This window comes from Rhinolophus ferrumequinum, chromosome 9, assembly GCF_004115265.2.
Source record: "Rhinolophus ferrumequinum isolate MPI-CBG mRhiFer1 chromosome 9, mRhiFer1_v1.p, whole genome shotgun sequence".
NCBI lineage: Eukaryota > Metazoa > Chordata > Mammalia > Chiroptera > Rhinolophidae > Rhinolophus > Rhinolophus ferrumequinum.
In genome coordinates, this window is record NC_046292.1 from 36396982 (window position 1) to 36411015 (window position 14034).

The 14034-nt window shown below is 40.2% G+C and overlaps 1 protein-coding gene across 1 annotated transcript in view; it reads right to left on the bottom strand.

Annotated features, from left to right (window-relative positions):
- The window catches only part of FAF1 (Fas associated factor 1), a 394652-nt gene extending 380919 nt beyond the window's left edge, over positions 1–13733 (bottom strand). The window contains exon 1 of the mRNA XM_033115190.1: positions 13249–13733. Within this exon, the coding sequence (XP_032971081.1) occupies positions 13249–13293 (45 nt within the window). The 5' untranslated portion in view covers positions 13294–13733. The remainder of the gene's footprint in view (positions 1–13248) is intronic.
- Positions 13734–14034: the final 301 nt, after the last annotated feature.

A 14034-nucleotide genomic window follows, 5' to 3' on the forward strand; every position in this document is an offset into this window, starting at 1 on the left:
ATGACTATCACAGATTAGATGGTATATACTGATTAGATTGGATACTGCAGATAAAACACTTATCATAGAGGCCAGCATAAAGTAACGCTCAGTAAACATTAGTAGTAGTTATTATAATTACCATCTCTAAACTCAATCTGTAAAATGAGGGATTACCTACCTTACAGGACAGTAAAACCTGTGAAGGATCTAATATTTCATTCTACTGACTTACAAACTAACAACTTAAAGCTTCTTACAACTTCACGGATGCTGCAGAAGACACAAGACTTCTAGATCAAGGACAAAGTACTTTATTACTCACAGCAATAGCAGTGTAACCAGGTTATTATCATTTTCTTTCACTGGTTCCCAAGTCTCATTTCCCACAGGGTGATACAGAATGCGCCACGTGACATTTACACACGCAGTGGATTGCATTACAAGAGAGGAATCCTGAGCTTGGAAACGTGAATCTTTTATAACGGACACTAAGTATGCCTCTCTTTGCTTTGAAGAAAAAGAGTATCTTTATGTTCCCTGCCCTTTGGTCTAGTAGGAGACATTGTCTAGGCTGGTCACAATATAACACACTTGAAAAGATAGTCTGGAACAATCAGTGTCTCTATTCATAAGATGTGCAGAAATATAAGATACACAGAGAGAATTGTCTCCAAACAATATCCACCCCTCACTTCTGACCATCTTGGCTGCAGACAGTTTCTCATGAGTATACCACTCCAACAGCCATTCTAATTAATTTGACTGACAGAGGCTGGGACTAAATCGATTCAAATTTGTCTCATATGGCATTTAATTAAGGCAGCTATCAACAGACAGGAGGCTGAGGCTACCTTCAGAATTGATTTCAACCATGTTCCTCAGGGTCCCATACCAAAATAAGATGAGAAAATCCCATAAGCCATCAGGGTCTACCTCAGAAAGTCTGGTGGCTTTCTCCCTAAGTTTCTGTATTAATCTTTCCACTTACCCCAAGGCATTACTCCAGGAACAACAGGACGTATTAATTACACAGTTTCTACCTCAGCCCACAGTGAAGAAGTCTAGGGCCATTCTATCATCTTGCCACATGGAAGATGCACCAACAGACTGGCTTTGAGTTGCTACTAGGAAAAAAAAAGCAGCATATGCCCAGAAAAAAAGCAGCATATGCCCTGACGAATGTCATCTATATCATCCCACAACTGTGGTTAGGGAGTTGAGGCTGACCTGAATGCTTTCCAGGGCCAAGGTGTGTCACTGATCACTTTAGCTACAAAATCAAGAACAAACTTTGAACCACCTACTCTAACTGAATGACTTCCCTCATACAGATAACTGTCCAAAGGGTGTCCAGGGAGCTTCCTCAAAAAACCAAGGATATCCTCATTTTGGAGAGATCTCCACAATCATCTAAAGGCTACAGAATTTACTGGTGGTGTTTTCTTAAACACTCAAAAAAGGTGCAAAAGTCCGTATTTTTAGGAGGAAGGCAAGTTAATGCCTGACTTCCACACAAGTAATACAGTCCTGAGGGCAGAGACAGTTCACGTAGAAAGAGTGGGTTGTTCACAACTGCTGGGTCCTTCCAAGTGGGGCGTACATCAGTCTGGGAGGCACCGTCAACCTGTGTCCCAACATGGCCTCCCAAGCAGGTGGCAGCCTTTAGGTTCCAGGTTCAGTTTGAGTAACTGATTCTAATCCTTGTTTTTGAAAGGACTACATGAGGGCAGTCAGTCTAAACTTTCCCATTTGTCTAGGCCACGAGTAACCTACCCCACAGAATGTCTGAGTGAAGGCTAATGGGGTAGACATCAGGAAGGGTTGGCAGGTGTTCTGCATGGAAGTGAAAAGAGCTGAAGCCAACCACTGCTATTTCAAATAGAACTCTCAGTAAGGTTAAGGGGAATGACAATCAAATGGTGATCAGAGTAGTCTAATGGTAGATGGCAGATCCAGTAGGCAATTAAGTTGAATGTGCCTGCAACAGTTTGGAAGCGCTGCACCAGAGCACTTTCCTTCATGAGCAAGGCTTCAAGTGTGGTTCTGAAAGACAAAGAACATTAACGTCTTTCCTTTCCCCAAACTTTCTAGGGTCTAAGGTGATCCCTTCCCAGGTGTCAAGATTGTTGCTTTCCCTCCACTGACACAAAATCAGTATGTCCCATTCCAGTAGCTATAACTTCATCTTTTTTCCAACCATCTCTATCCCTTTATCTGCAAATGTCAAGTACAAGAGAGTCAAGGGAATTTTTATAAAACCTACAGAAACCCACTTATGGTCCCCACTGACCCACATGGGCCACTACTATAGGGGCACTTGGCACGCAGTGTATTCAACCAAGTGGTCATTATCCTTATGATCTAGGACCATGTCAATCCAACAAGAGAATCCAGGTGGCTGAACCAGAATTAAGTTTAAATCCCCTAGGACACCTTTTGGAGAGCTGCCATATAGAAGGTGTATCAACAGGCTGGCTGCTAGGACAGAAAAAGAAGCATCATGCCCAGAATGGTCAGGATGCAATCCTGAATTTTCAAAACAGGGCTATATAACCTCCCACCCCTTCTGCCCTGATCATTACCCAGGAAGTGACCGAGAGGAGATGATCCCTTTCTGGGGATAGCTGCATTCCCTGACCAAACTGACTTACTAAGGAGGAAGCTGTTCCAACATGCAACATTCATCCACATACCAGAGGCCTGTGGATGTTAGGGAACATGGAAGGTCCCTCAAATATCCTGACTATCAGCTAACGGTGGAGTGGCTTTTGCAATAAAGAATGCACAATTATTAGACTATAAATGGACCAGAAAACCCAAAAGCGTAACACAGATTAGTTTCAAGGTGTGGCCAATCTCCTAATTGGACTGGAACAATACCACCATAATCAAAAAAGTCTCAACAGCAATGAGCCACCACTGATACCTCTGGGGTCCAATATATTCAATCTGCTAAAAAACAGGCAGGGGCCACATCCCATGTAATGTGGCTTCTCTCATTATTTGACAAACAGGTCAACTTTTGGCAGAAGTCACAAGTCTGGCAAGCAGTGGTACCTTCTGCATCAGAAAGACAGAGTGCTTTACTTTGCACCCAGTTTGCAATAGTCGATGTGCTGTCACATCTAATACAATGATGGATCCAGGCAACAATGATGGCTTTGGGCAGTGCAGGCTCAACCAGAAGCTTGATTCCAATGGGCTTCAGGAGAGAAAAGACCCTTATTGTGGGCATCTACATAGGTAATCCAGGCAGTTTGATCAGCAACTATAATTTGTTTCTATAGTTCACAGCTTCAGAGAGAGCTGTCTTTAATTTACCAGTCTATACAAGTAGCAGACTAAATAGCTATTGACAATAGACCAAGGGTCAGCAGAAATACAACTTTCATGAAGGAAAGTACTGGCCAGAGATATAAGAACAGCTTTGACTTCTGAGCAGAGCAACCACATCCATTATCCGTGTGCATAGCTGTTGCAGAGGCTGAACAGCCCCAGAGATGAACAGACACTGTCAAGTTACAGTTTGGCTGAACCACTGGTGAACCAGGCCCAGGCTTAGGGAAACCTCCATGAATTGAAGACCCCACTGAGTCAGTGGCTTTGCTTCGCACAATGAAGTGGGGAATAAGGCTTCCACCAAAGGAGAGGCTGAGCCATAAAACATTATGTATCCCCATCCTCTCATCTCTCAAACCAGTGAAAGTTCTAACAACTTTGCTTTCTGCCCACAGAAGTTGCAAACGTGCCTTCTTTCACATTTAAGTGTAGGTCTACACATGTCTGCAAATGTTGTCTGATCAGAGGCATAACCTTCTGCCTAGCCAGGACAAATCTTAGTACTAGCTGTTACAATGGGTAGTCTAAACCTGAGTATGAGTGATAGATTGGTGAAAAAAATTCCCACTACCAGAGAGGGTATTTGAGAGTTGTTCAGAGTAAGCAACAACCAAAGGACTGCTCAGGCAGCTGTCTTTGAAACTATTTCCTGGTACTCAGTCTGCAACCACTTCCCTAATTCCTCCTCATTAACAGGCAATAAAGTAGAGAGCCACTTAACAATTTGGTCAACATGTTTGCTACCAATTCCCATGGACTTTCCTCAAATCCTGTTAACCAGCCCATGAGGCCCTCACCCTTCCTCATCCAGAATGCCAAGTGTCTGTCAACATTCCATCTTTGGTGCCAAAACTATTAAGAGCAGTGAGGGAGCTGAGCTTTTTGCCCTACATGCAAGCTAACAAGTGAGCCTACCAGTTTCATGGGTGCTGGCAGAAGATCTAGACTCCTGGTTTGGATAAAATGAACTTTATGACTCATGGCAATATCAGTAGTCAGATTATCAGTATTTTCTTGCTCAGTTCCCAGTCCCATTTCTCACCAGGCAACACAAAGGATGCCAAATAACACCTGCACATGCAGTGGACTACATTACAGAAGAGGAACCCAGAGCCTAGGGAACCCAAATCTTTTAAAATGGATATTATACATGCCTGCCCTTTGCTCCAGAGGAAGACACTGTCTCTGTCTTCCAAGGCTGCTCACTATACAAACTTGAAAAGATAGTCAGAAACAAAAGCAGTCAGTGCCTCTGCCCACAAGACATACAGAAACTGCATGACTGGATCCCAGCACAGGAGTACTGTAGAATTTAGAGGTTAAGAGCCCAACACATTATCTGCCACATACAAAGCAATCAAAAGGCAGATGCTAATGTTATTATTTCTCCCCATTAAACCTAAAACTAGAATGCTCAATTTTGTCTCCATCTCACTTTAATTAGATGCCAAAGAATACCACGAAAATTGACTTTAAAAAAGAAACAAGTTCAACCACTACTTTTCCCTTAGGAGAAAGAGGGTGGACAGCCAGGCGGGCACAGGAGAAAAGCTTCCCTCTCATTAACACTCTTCTATTATAGCTCAGTCATTAAAGGATCCAGGAAACCAGCGCGAAGTGCAAAGGGGAAAAAACATAACAGGTGACTGGAAGCTAACTCTAAAGCCATTAAGGTGCACCTAACCTGCAAACTTTTCTGTTTTTCTTTACCAGAACTCGACATCTCATCCTTTCTATCTCAATTATTCCTCTATAAAAAGGTAGGTTCAATTATTCTGTTAATTTTACCAGACTGCTTCTTGAAATTATCTCAAACTCACCTTAAAGTCAATGACTAATGATTTAACATGGTAAACAATTTTGACTTGAAATTAAAATTTCTGCCTTAACAAAGGTTTGAGAGTGAAACCATAGCATTTCAGTATCAGCACTCAAATTTTACAAAGATCTTGCCCTCAAGTCCTACATTTTGTCACATTACCTTACTTTGCCCTCTATAAAAGCTAAACCAGAGAAAGGGGTGTTTTGTACTTCTCTACAAATGGGTCACCTTAAAGTTATAACCCTCAATTCAATAAAACAGTCCAATTTTATTCTCTCAATGACAGACTTTATTATTCAAAATCATGTCAGCAAATGGTAAATGCTTAAAATACTTAACAACTTACAATTCTACATGTATTTGTATCATAACAGCCAATATTCATAATATTCCCTCAAAAAATATTCACTGAGCACCCCTTACTAGATACTGTAAGAACAGATGGTTTTAAGACCCAGGAAGTTGTTCAAAGAGCTGACAGTAAGGGGAAAAACCATGTAAAATGATTACTGACAATCTAACATAAGACTCAAAAGAAGAGAAACATGCACAAGCTATATAAGAAGGAATGATTAACCCTAACTGGGAACAGATGTTATAAACAAAAAGTAGGAGATGGATTCTGAAAGACAGTTTTCCAAAGGGACACAAAAAAGGTGTTCAAAGACATGGAGTCATGAAACAGCATATTCTACTATGAGCATCAAGTATTAGATTGGTGCAAAAGTAACTGTGGTTTAAAAGGTTAAAAATAAATGCAAAAACCGCAATTACTTTCGCACCAACCTAATATATACCAAAACATTTAATTTTCCTAAGTCATAAAAAGGAAACAGTACTTAAGATCACAAAACCAAAGAATCACAGGAATGGCTGTAACTCCAAAAGTCATCTTGTTGTTCTCCAGTGCTTGGATAAGAGGCATCGGCATAACCTGGGAACCCGGAAGAAATGCAAAGTTGCAGGCCCCACCCAAGATCCACTGATCAGAAACGGTGGGATGGGGTCAAGCAACCTGTAGTTTAACAAGCCCTCCAGGTCACAGTAGTACCTCGGTTTTTGAATGTCTCTGCTAACGAACATTTTGGTTTATGCATGCCATAAACCCAGAAGTAAATGCTTCAGTTTTCGAACACGCCTCGGAAGTCGAACATGTCACGCGGCTTCCACTGAGTGCAAGATCCTGAGGCCTAGCTGTCGACTGTTTTCCAACGTTTCAGAACTCGAATGGTCTTCCGGAACGAATTACGTACGAAAACCAAGGTACCTCTGTATTCTTATGCAAGCTGAAGTTTGAGAACCACAGATTTAGATCAGGGTTTTTCAGGACTACTGACATTTGGGGGTGGACGATTCTGCATTTAGGAAGGATGTCTTGTGCATTACAGAATGTTTAACAGCCTCCCTGGCCTCTATCCCAGCAGGTATATGCCAGTAGCACCCCCATGTGTGACATCCAAAAACGTCTCTAGCATGCCTAATATCCCCCAGGAAACAGAAATCACCCACGGTTGAAAACCTCTGATCTGAATCAGGGATCAGCAAACTTTTCTGTAAGGAGCAAGGTAAATATTTTAAGCTTTGCAGGCCATGCAATCAACTACTAAACTCTGCTATTGAAGGCAAAAGACCACATGTAAATGAGACAACATATAAACAAATATGCATGGTTGTCTCCCAGTAAAACTTCATTGATAAAAACAGGTGGTAGTTTGGCCCTCAGGATATAGTTTGCTGACCCCTAACCTAGAACAATTACCTACATTATAAATGAAATGTCTTCAACCCTACTAAGTGATTGTCCAGACTTCACTGAATATCTGATCTAGTCTAGTCTCCTATTTTCAGGTAGATATGGCTCTAGGTAGAACTCAGTTTATAGACTGAATAATTGAAATCCAGAAAGGACAAATGACTTTCTCAGAGAATCACAGCCAAAACAAAAAACTGAAAAATTAGAAAAAAACTAGAGCTCTAGTCTGCCTAAATGCAATGTTCTAACAATTGCCTCCGATGGAGGTGTAACCATATAATGTTTATGGTATTATATATAACTATATAATAAACTGTGAGACATTCAAATGTTCCAGCACTTTGCAGATACCAAAACCTAGAAAGAAAAGTTCTGATTTCATGGGAGTGTGGGTGAGGGATAACTTTATATTCAAGGCCCAGATCGTAAATATTTTAGACTTGTGAACCATAAAGTCTGTCTCAACTATTCACCTCTGTCACTGCAGCAAGAAAAATGTCATAGACAACAGGTAAATGAATGGGTGTGGCTGTGTTTCAATAAACCTTTATGTACAAAAACAGGCAGGCAGTTTACCTTAAGTATGTACCTTAAAATTGTCAAAAATTAAAATAACAGCTAAAATGTACTGAATGCTTTCTATGTCAGGCATCTGTTCTAATCACTCTACATGGATTAATCCCTTTTTCATATGGGGAAACTAAGGCAAAGAGGTGTGAAGACAATGGTCAAAGATCACAAGATGAGTGGCAGAGCTGTGATTTAAAGCCAAGTGAACTGACTTCCAAGTCCACGTCTTGACCACTAATACTAAACTTTATTCTACATGCCAAAACCTCATTTTCCCAATGACTGACAACCAAACACTAAAACAACGTGATTTGTATAATTATGAGGATAATGGAGAAAGGAAAGAAAGGATAGTAACAAGACTGCTTTCTTGTTATACGTAGTACTCAATCTCCTGCACAAGGTTACTTCTCAGGAAATATATATGACGTTCCATGGATACTTAATTTGGTCTCTAATCCACAACATCACAAAGGATACCTATCTGTTTGGATCGATACCATTTCTACTTGCACATTCTGGAATACTCTTTTGCAAAGATATCTCTTTACGTTAAACTAAAACACAAAGAAGAGGGATTCACAGCTTTACTTAGAAGGGAAAATGTTAAGAAGTGGCAGAAACTACTTACAAGTGACTTACCAGAAATGTCATGGAAAAGTTCATACTTCAAAGAGGAGATGACAGGCAAATGAAAACTTAAAAGTTCCACAGTGATAGGCCAATATATGAAAACGTATAAAATAATTTAGGCAGCAAAGGTACAACCAGCTGGATAGACCAGAAGTGGAAAACAAAGGCACAATTGTATTGTCCAGGAAACATAACTGAGAGTAGTATCAAAATCAATGCCAAATAAGCAAAGAAATAAAGGAACTTAATCTGTGACCACTGGAACTAGGTTCAAAATGCATATTTTTTTAAATCAAGGCAGGTAAGATTTTGTTTCTGGAAAAGTTTGAAAGAAAATATTACTACTGAGAGTTGTTCCTTTTTTGTCTTCACTTCAGTAGAGCTATGATCTATGTCTTTATATCAGTAACAGAGGAATATAAATAGAAAAATGATACCAACATTGAGACAAAGCTAAATGGTTACACCACTCTTTTTGTTCCCACAGGAAAACTTCATGTTATAAAAATGTATCTTAGAGGAAAAATAAATTAGCAAGACATTAATTGAAAGGGTGGGTGAGGAGTAAAGACTCATTTTGGTTCATCTAGACCCAAAGAAGTAATTAATATTACTGAAATTATTTGATAGCAACTACAATTCTGTTTGGATAACTATTTTCACATAGTTATGTGAAAGGGGTTTCTGTAAGCAAACCAAAGAGTCTCAAAAGTTTGTTTGATCAAATAATTTTTGCTCTACACCTCAACCTAAAAAAAAAAGTTAAAGAATTCTCAATTACAAAAAGAACAAGATTTAACTTTCACCTGAATGCACCCCTTTGTTGTAAAGACATTAAGGAAGAAAAAAAAATCCTATGATTCATCAATGCCTGCCTGTTTTCTAAACCCAGGAAATTCCTTTACACCCGCTCCTGTCTCTGGCCAGCCAAAGCTATAGGTGTACTCCTCTATTCTTGCCCTTACCAGTAACATACCATGTTAACACTATTTACATTTAAAGCTGATTTCTGTTAGACTATTCCAAATTCTAAACTCACTTGCTCAGAGTTGAATTTACAAATAATTGATTGAACAGGATACTATCATTCTCTCCATTCAAAATTTTGGTGGTGCAGCCACTATGGAAAACAGTATGGCAGTACCTCAAAAAATTAAAAATAGAAATACCATATAATTCCATTTCTGGATATACACTCAAAGGAATTGAAAGCAGGTACTCAAACAGATATTTGTACACCCTTGTTCACAGCAGCATTAACGATTCACAATAGCTAAAACGTGGAAAAAAACATCCATCAACAGATAAATAGATAAGCAAAATGTGGTATATACATACAATGGAATATTATTCAGCCTTAAAAAGGAAATTCTAACACATGCTACAACACAGATGAATGTTGGAGACATTATGCTACCGTGTTTCCCCAAAAATAAGACCTAACGGAAAATAAGCCCTAGCATAATTTTTCAGGATGACATCCCCTGATAAGCCCTAATGCATCTTTTGGAACAAAAATTAATATAAGACCAGGTCTTATTTTCAGGGAAACACAGTAAGTGAAATAAGCCAATCACAAAAGGACAATATTATATGATTCCACTTATATGAGGTAACTAGTGTTCACGTTCATAGAGACAAAGTAGAATGGCGGTTGCCAGGGGCTGGGGAGAGATAAGAATGGGAAGTTCTTGTTTAATGGGTACAGAGTCACAGTTTTACAAGATAAAAAGAATTCTGGAAATGGATGGTGGTGATGTTTGCACAAAGTGAATGTACTTAATGCCACTGAACAGGACACTTAAAAATGGTTAAGATGACAAATTTTATGTTAGGTGTATTTCAACACAATTTAAATTTTGTTTTAACTGGGACCTGTTTTTGTTTGGAGGAAAATCTTTTAGCGGACAATTTGGAATATATTTGCTTTGTAATGAGTTCACTCATCCACAAAGTCCCAAACCTATCCCATTAAGTCTGAGCTATAATCTTCCATCCACTGTTTATCCAGTTATAAGAAACCAGGTTTTATTTATACACATAAACATAAACACACACACACACACACACACGGTGTATATAATTATAGCTCAAGACTTGGAATGTAGATATTTGAATGATACTGTTTTCTTCATAACTGAGCAAATCAATTTCCCCACTCAAACATGAACATAGTAAGATTATGTTCTATTTACTTCATATGATTGTTATCCACTCCTCCACTGATTTTAACTGAATTCCTTTTTCTATTGAGCTGAAATAGTTAAAGACAATAAAAAAACTCCTTCTCCACAGCTTTTCCATATTTAGACATTGAATTATAAGAACCTATTATCCAGGAATAATCAAAATCTGAAACTTATTTTTAAAATCTAATCATATTTAAAAATCATGTCCCTACCTACAAAGGCAAAACTAAGCTCTCAAAGCTACTATTAAGTTTCACAATCATATGAAGTCAAAAGAATATAATTTTACTATGTTCACTTTTGAGTGGGGAAACTGATTTGCCCAGTTATAGAAGAAACGAGTATCATCCAAGTACCTTCATTCCAAGTCTTCAGCTGCAATCTTTAATATAAATTATCTGGTTTCTGATAACTAGTATGCTAATTTTTTTAAGTTAATCCTATAAAAATCTTGCATAATATAAAAAAAATCGAAAGAATAATCAATTTTAAATCAAAGTCTACAAGAGCAAACTGATCTGGAATCATCATTTGTAACAAGGTTCCTAAACACACAAAAAAGGCCAATGTGCTTAATAAGATGTGTATAGTTTTCCAAGTAACTTTTTATTTTACCAATAATGTTCTCTTACCTATTTAACAGTATGAAATTAACTCTCACCATTCAGCAAACAATTGTTCATTGCAGATGCATAAGCTCTTTTCCATTTTGTAAGTAACTGTTCACAGCATTGCCATCGGTTTGAAGAGAAAACTTACTAGACTGTATTAATGTGATCAAAATAAAGTCCCAAATGCTTATCAGAAAATCTGACTTTGCCTCTGAGTACAAGAATCCTAAATTTCCTGTCCTTGGCCAATACAAGGTTCATAAAAAGCATAATAATTGTCACAAATAAGAAGACAGCAAGCAGCTACAAGTTATTAGAGGAAGCAAAGTTTGGTGAAATCAAAACAAAGTTATGATTATCTTAACGCTTTTAATGAGGTAAACTAAAATCATTTTGTTGTCTAAAGCCACTCCTACCAGAACATAACAATTTTATCACAGGATAAAACTACTCCCGGAAATATACGGTCCTTTTTCAAATAACCACATTCCACATTAGATAAACAATTGAATTGGAGAATATGAAAAAAAAAAGATGATGATGATGATGAAAAGATTTAGGCAGGCAAAATAATCTCAGGCCAATCCTAATAATACAAAATACCAAAATCTGGTGGTCAACTTTTATTTTCAGAGCACTGCTTTCTGTCTGAGTTTGAGAGTTACTGTATAATCAAATGCAGATACATGTATATTCCAAATATGTCAGATACCCCTGGGTAATCAAAAGAACAAACTCTGGAAATGGCCATTAGAATATTAAGTTGTATAAAAAAAAAGAGGAGGGTGGGGATGGGGAGAAGGTGAAGGGATTAGAACATACAAATTGGTAATCACAATATAGTCACGGGGATATGAAATACAGTATGGGGAATATAATCAATAATGTTGTATAGATTATGTAGGGTGCCAGATGGACACTGGACTTATTCAGGAGATCACTTCATAGACTGTGTAGATGCCTGTCCACTGTGCTATACACCTGAAGCTGAGGTAGAATAATATTGACTATCAACTCTAATTAAATATATATATTTAATTTAAATATATAAATTAATATCCTATGCATATAAATATATATATATATCCCATATACATAAATGGGATGTAAAGTACAGCATAGGGAATATAGTCAATGGTATTGTAACAGCTATATTATACATCACAGGGATAGTAGATTGGGGAGGTCATCAATTTGTGAGCGGTGTAAATGTCTAGCTACTACATTGCTTTGTACACCTGAAAATAATAAATAAAATTAAAAAATCAGAGAAAGAGGGACAAGAAAAGCCCAACAAAATCTCAGTAAGGAAAAGTATTACCTACTATGCTAGTGTTAGACCATGTGCAATGATGACAGCGTTCAAGGAAAAGGGAAAAGTCACCCTGTACATAACAGTAATTTCTAAGGTAATGCCAAAATGAATGGTTAAAAATACCTCACGACAACATTTTCTTCACCAAACATCAAAAGGCAAAGGTGGTCTTCACAGAATATTCCTTCTAACTTCCATTCTTTCATGATGCAAACAGCTCTACTTTCAAAGGGCCTCCCTAAGATACTTACTTGCCAGTGTCACTATAGTTGAGCTCAGTAAGGGGATAACCTTTGCTTATTCTTTAAATTATTCCTGGAGAAAGGACATCAACCAAATAATTCAAATCTGTGAGGGAAGGGAATCTCCAAATATGAATTGATAATTTATTAAGCTTATGAACTGACTGCAAAGACATTTTGGTATATACCATACGTATATAATCTATTTGCCTCTTCCTTATCTTCCTGCCTTCCAAAGATTCCAACAAGCCACCAAAGTCTCAAATGTTTATTTCTTCTTGAAAACGACCAGGATGCCCAGCTACCCTTACCACCTCCTCTACATCACTTTTTTACTCTCCCCTTAATACAACACACCCACGAGACCACACTCCATAGAACACACTCTTCTCATGGAACAACCCAAAACTCCTGACCCCAAACACCCCATACTTAAAAGCCCCACACTTAATACTCCCAATACTCCCAAATTCTACATATTCTCCGTATAATACAGGAAACACTACCCAGTCCACACTCGTAATAACCCAAATACCATAACAGCCCTTTACCCTACAAATCCCATTCAAGCCGTACGTAACACATTCTACACACACCCAACATAGCACATGAATTACATGTTCTCCCATGGCTCACCACTCACATACACACATACATACACACACACACACCACACACATCCAAACCACACACTACTGTAGAGCTCAAACAAACGTTGGGAAGAGGCCACCCTTCTGTCACCGGGAACCCACGAGGTTGGAGGTGGGAGGGGGACAGGGCCAGATACTTCACCTGAAAATCCGCCAGAATCATCTCCCGGTCCATGTTGGACGCCATGGCGGCCGCCGAGTTCCGCGGCCCCGGGAGCGAAGAGCGCACCTGGGAGGGAGACGGCGCCTCCTGCGGCCGTCGCCGCCGCAGCCGCCGCCGGGCGCCGAGGGGCTGGCGGGAGAGCCGGCGGGCGGGCCGGCGGGCTAGCGGGCGGGGCAGCGCGGGACGCTAGGAGCTCATGCACTCGGTAACCTTCAGGCGCCCGGGCCGCCCGCCTGCGCCCCGCGGAGCCCGAGCCGCAGCCGCCCCGACAGGGAGGTTGGTCTGGATGCGGGTCGGGTCTTACTGTCGCCGGCCAGGATGAGGGCAGGTTGCGACAGCGCGCACCCGGCTCCCTTCAGCCGCAGCGAGACCGGCGGGGGCGGGGAAACCGAGCGAACCAGCAGGCGGGCGAACGCCACGGCCGCCTCCGCCTCCTCCTCTTCCTCCCTGGCCGCCGCCTCCGCCCCTGGTTGGCTAGCACCGCGGCTGTCGCACATTTTGCCTGTCATCGAGGTCGCAAAGCGCCGCTTTGCGGCTACCACGTGACTGCCCTTCTGTCAAGCACTGGGCGCGCGACTACCCCGCGGGGATCCGCGCACAGCCGGCGGAGACGCCAGCCTACTAGTGCGGGAGCTTGAACTCCCGCAACAGGTTTTTCCGGTTTGTAATTAAGCAAAGGCCTCGGGATACCGCCTCACCCTGGCTGGGACGGGGATCAGATTCTCCGCTCTACGTGGTTCCATAGTCAAACACATACACGTCAAG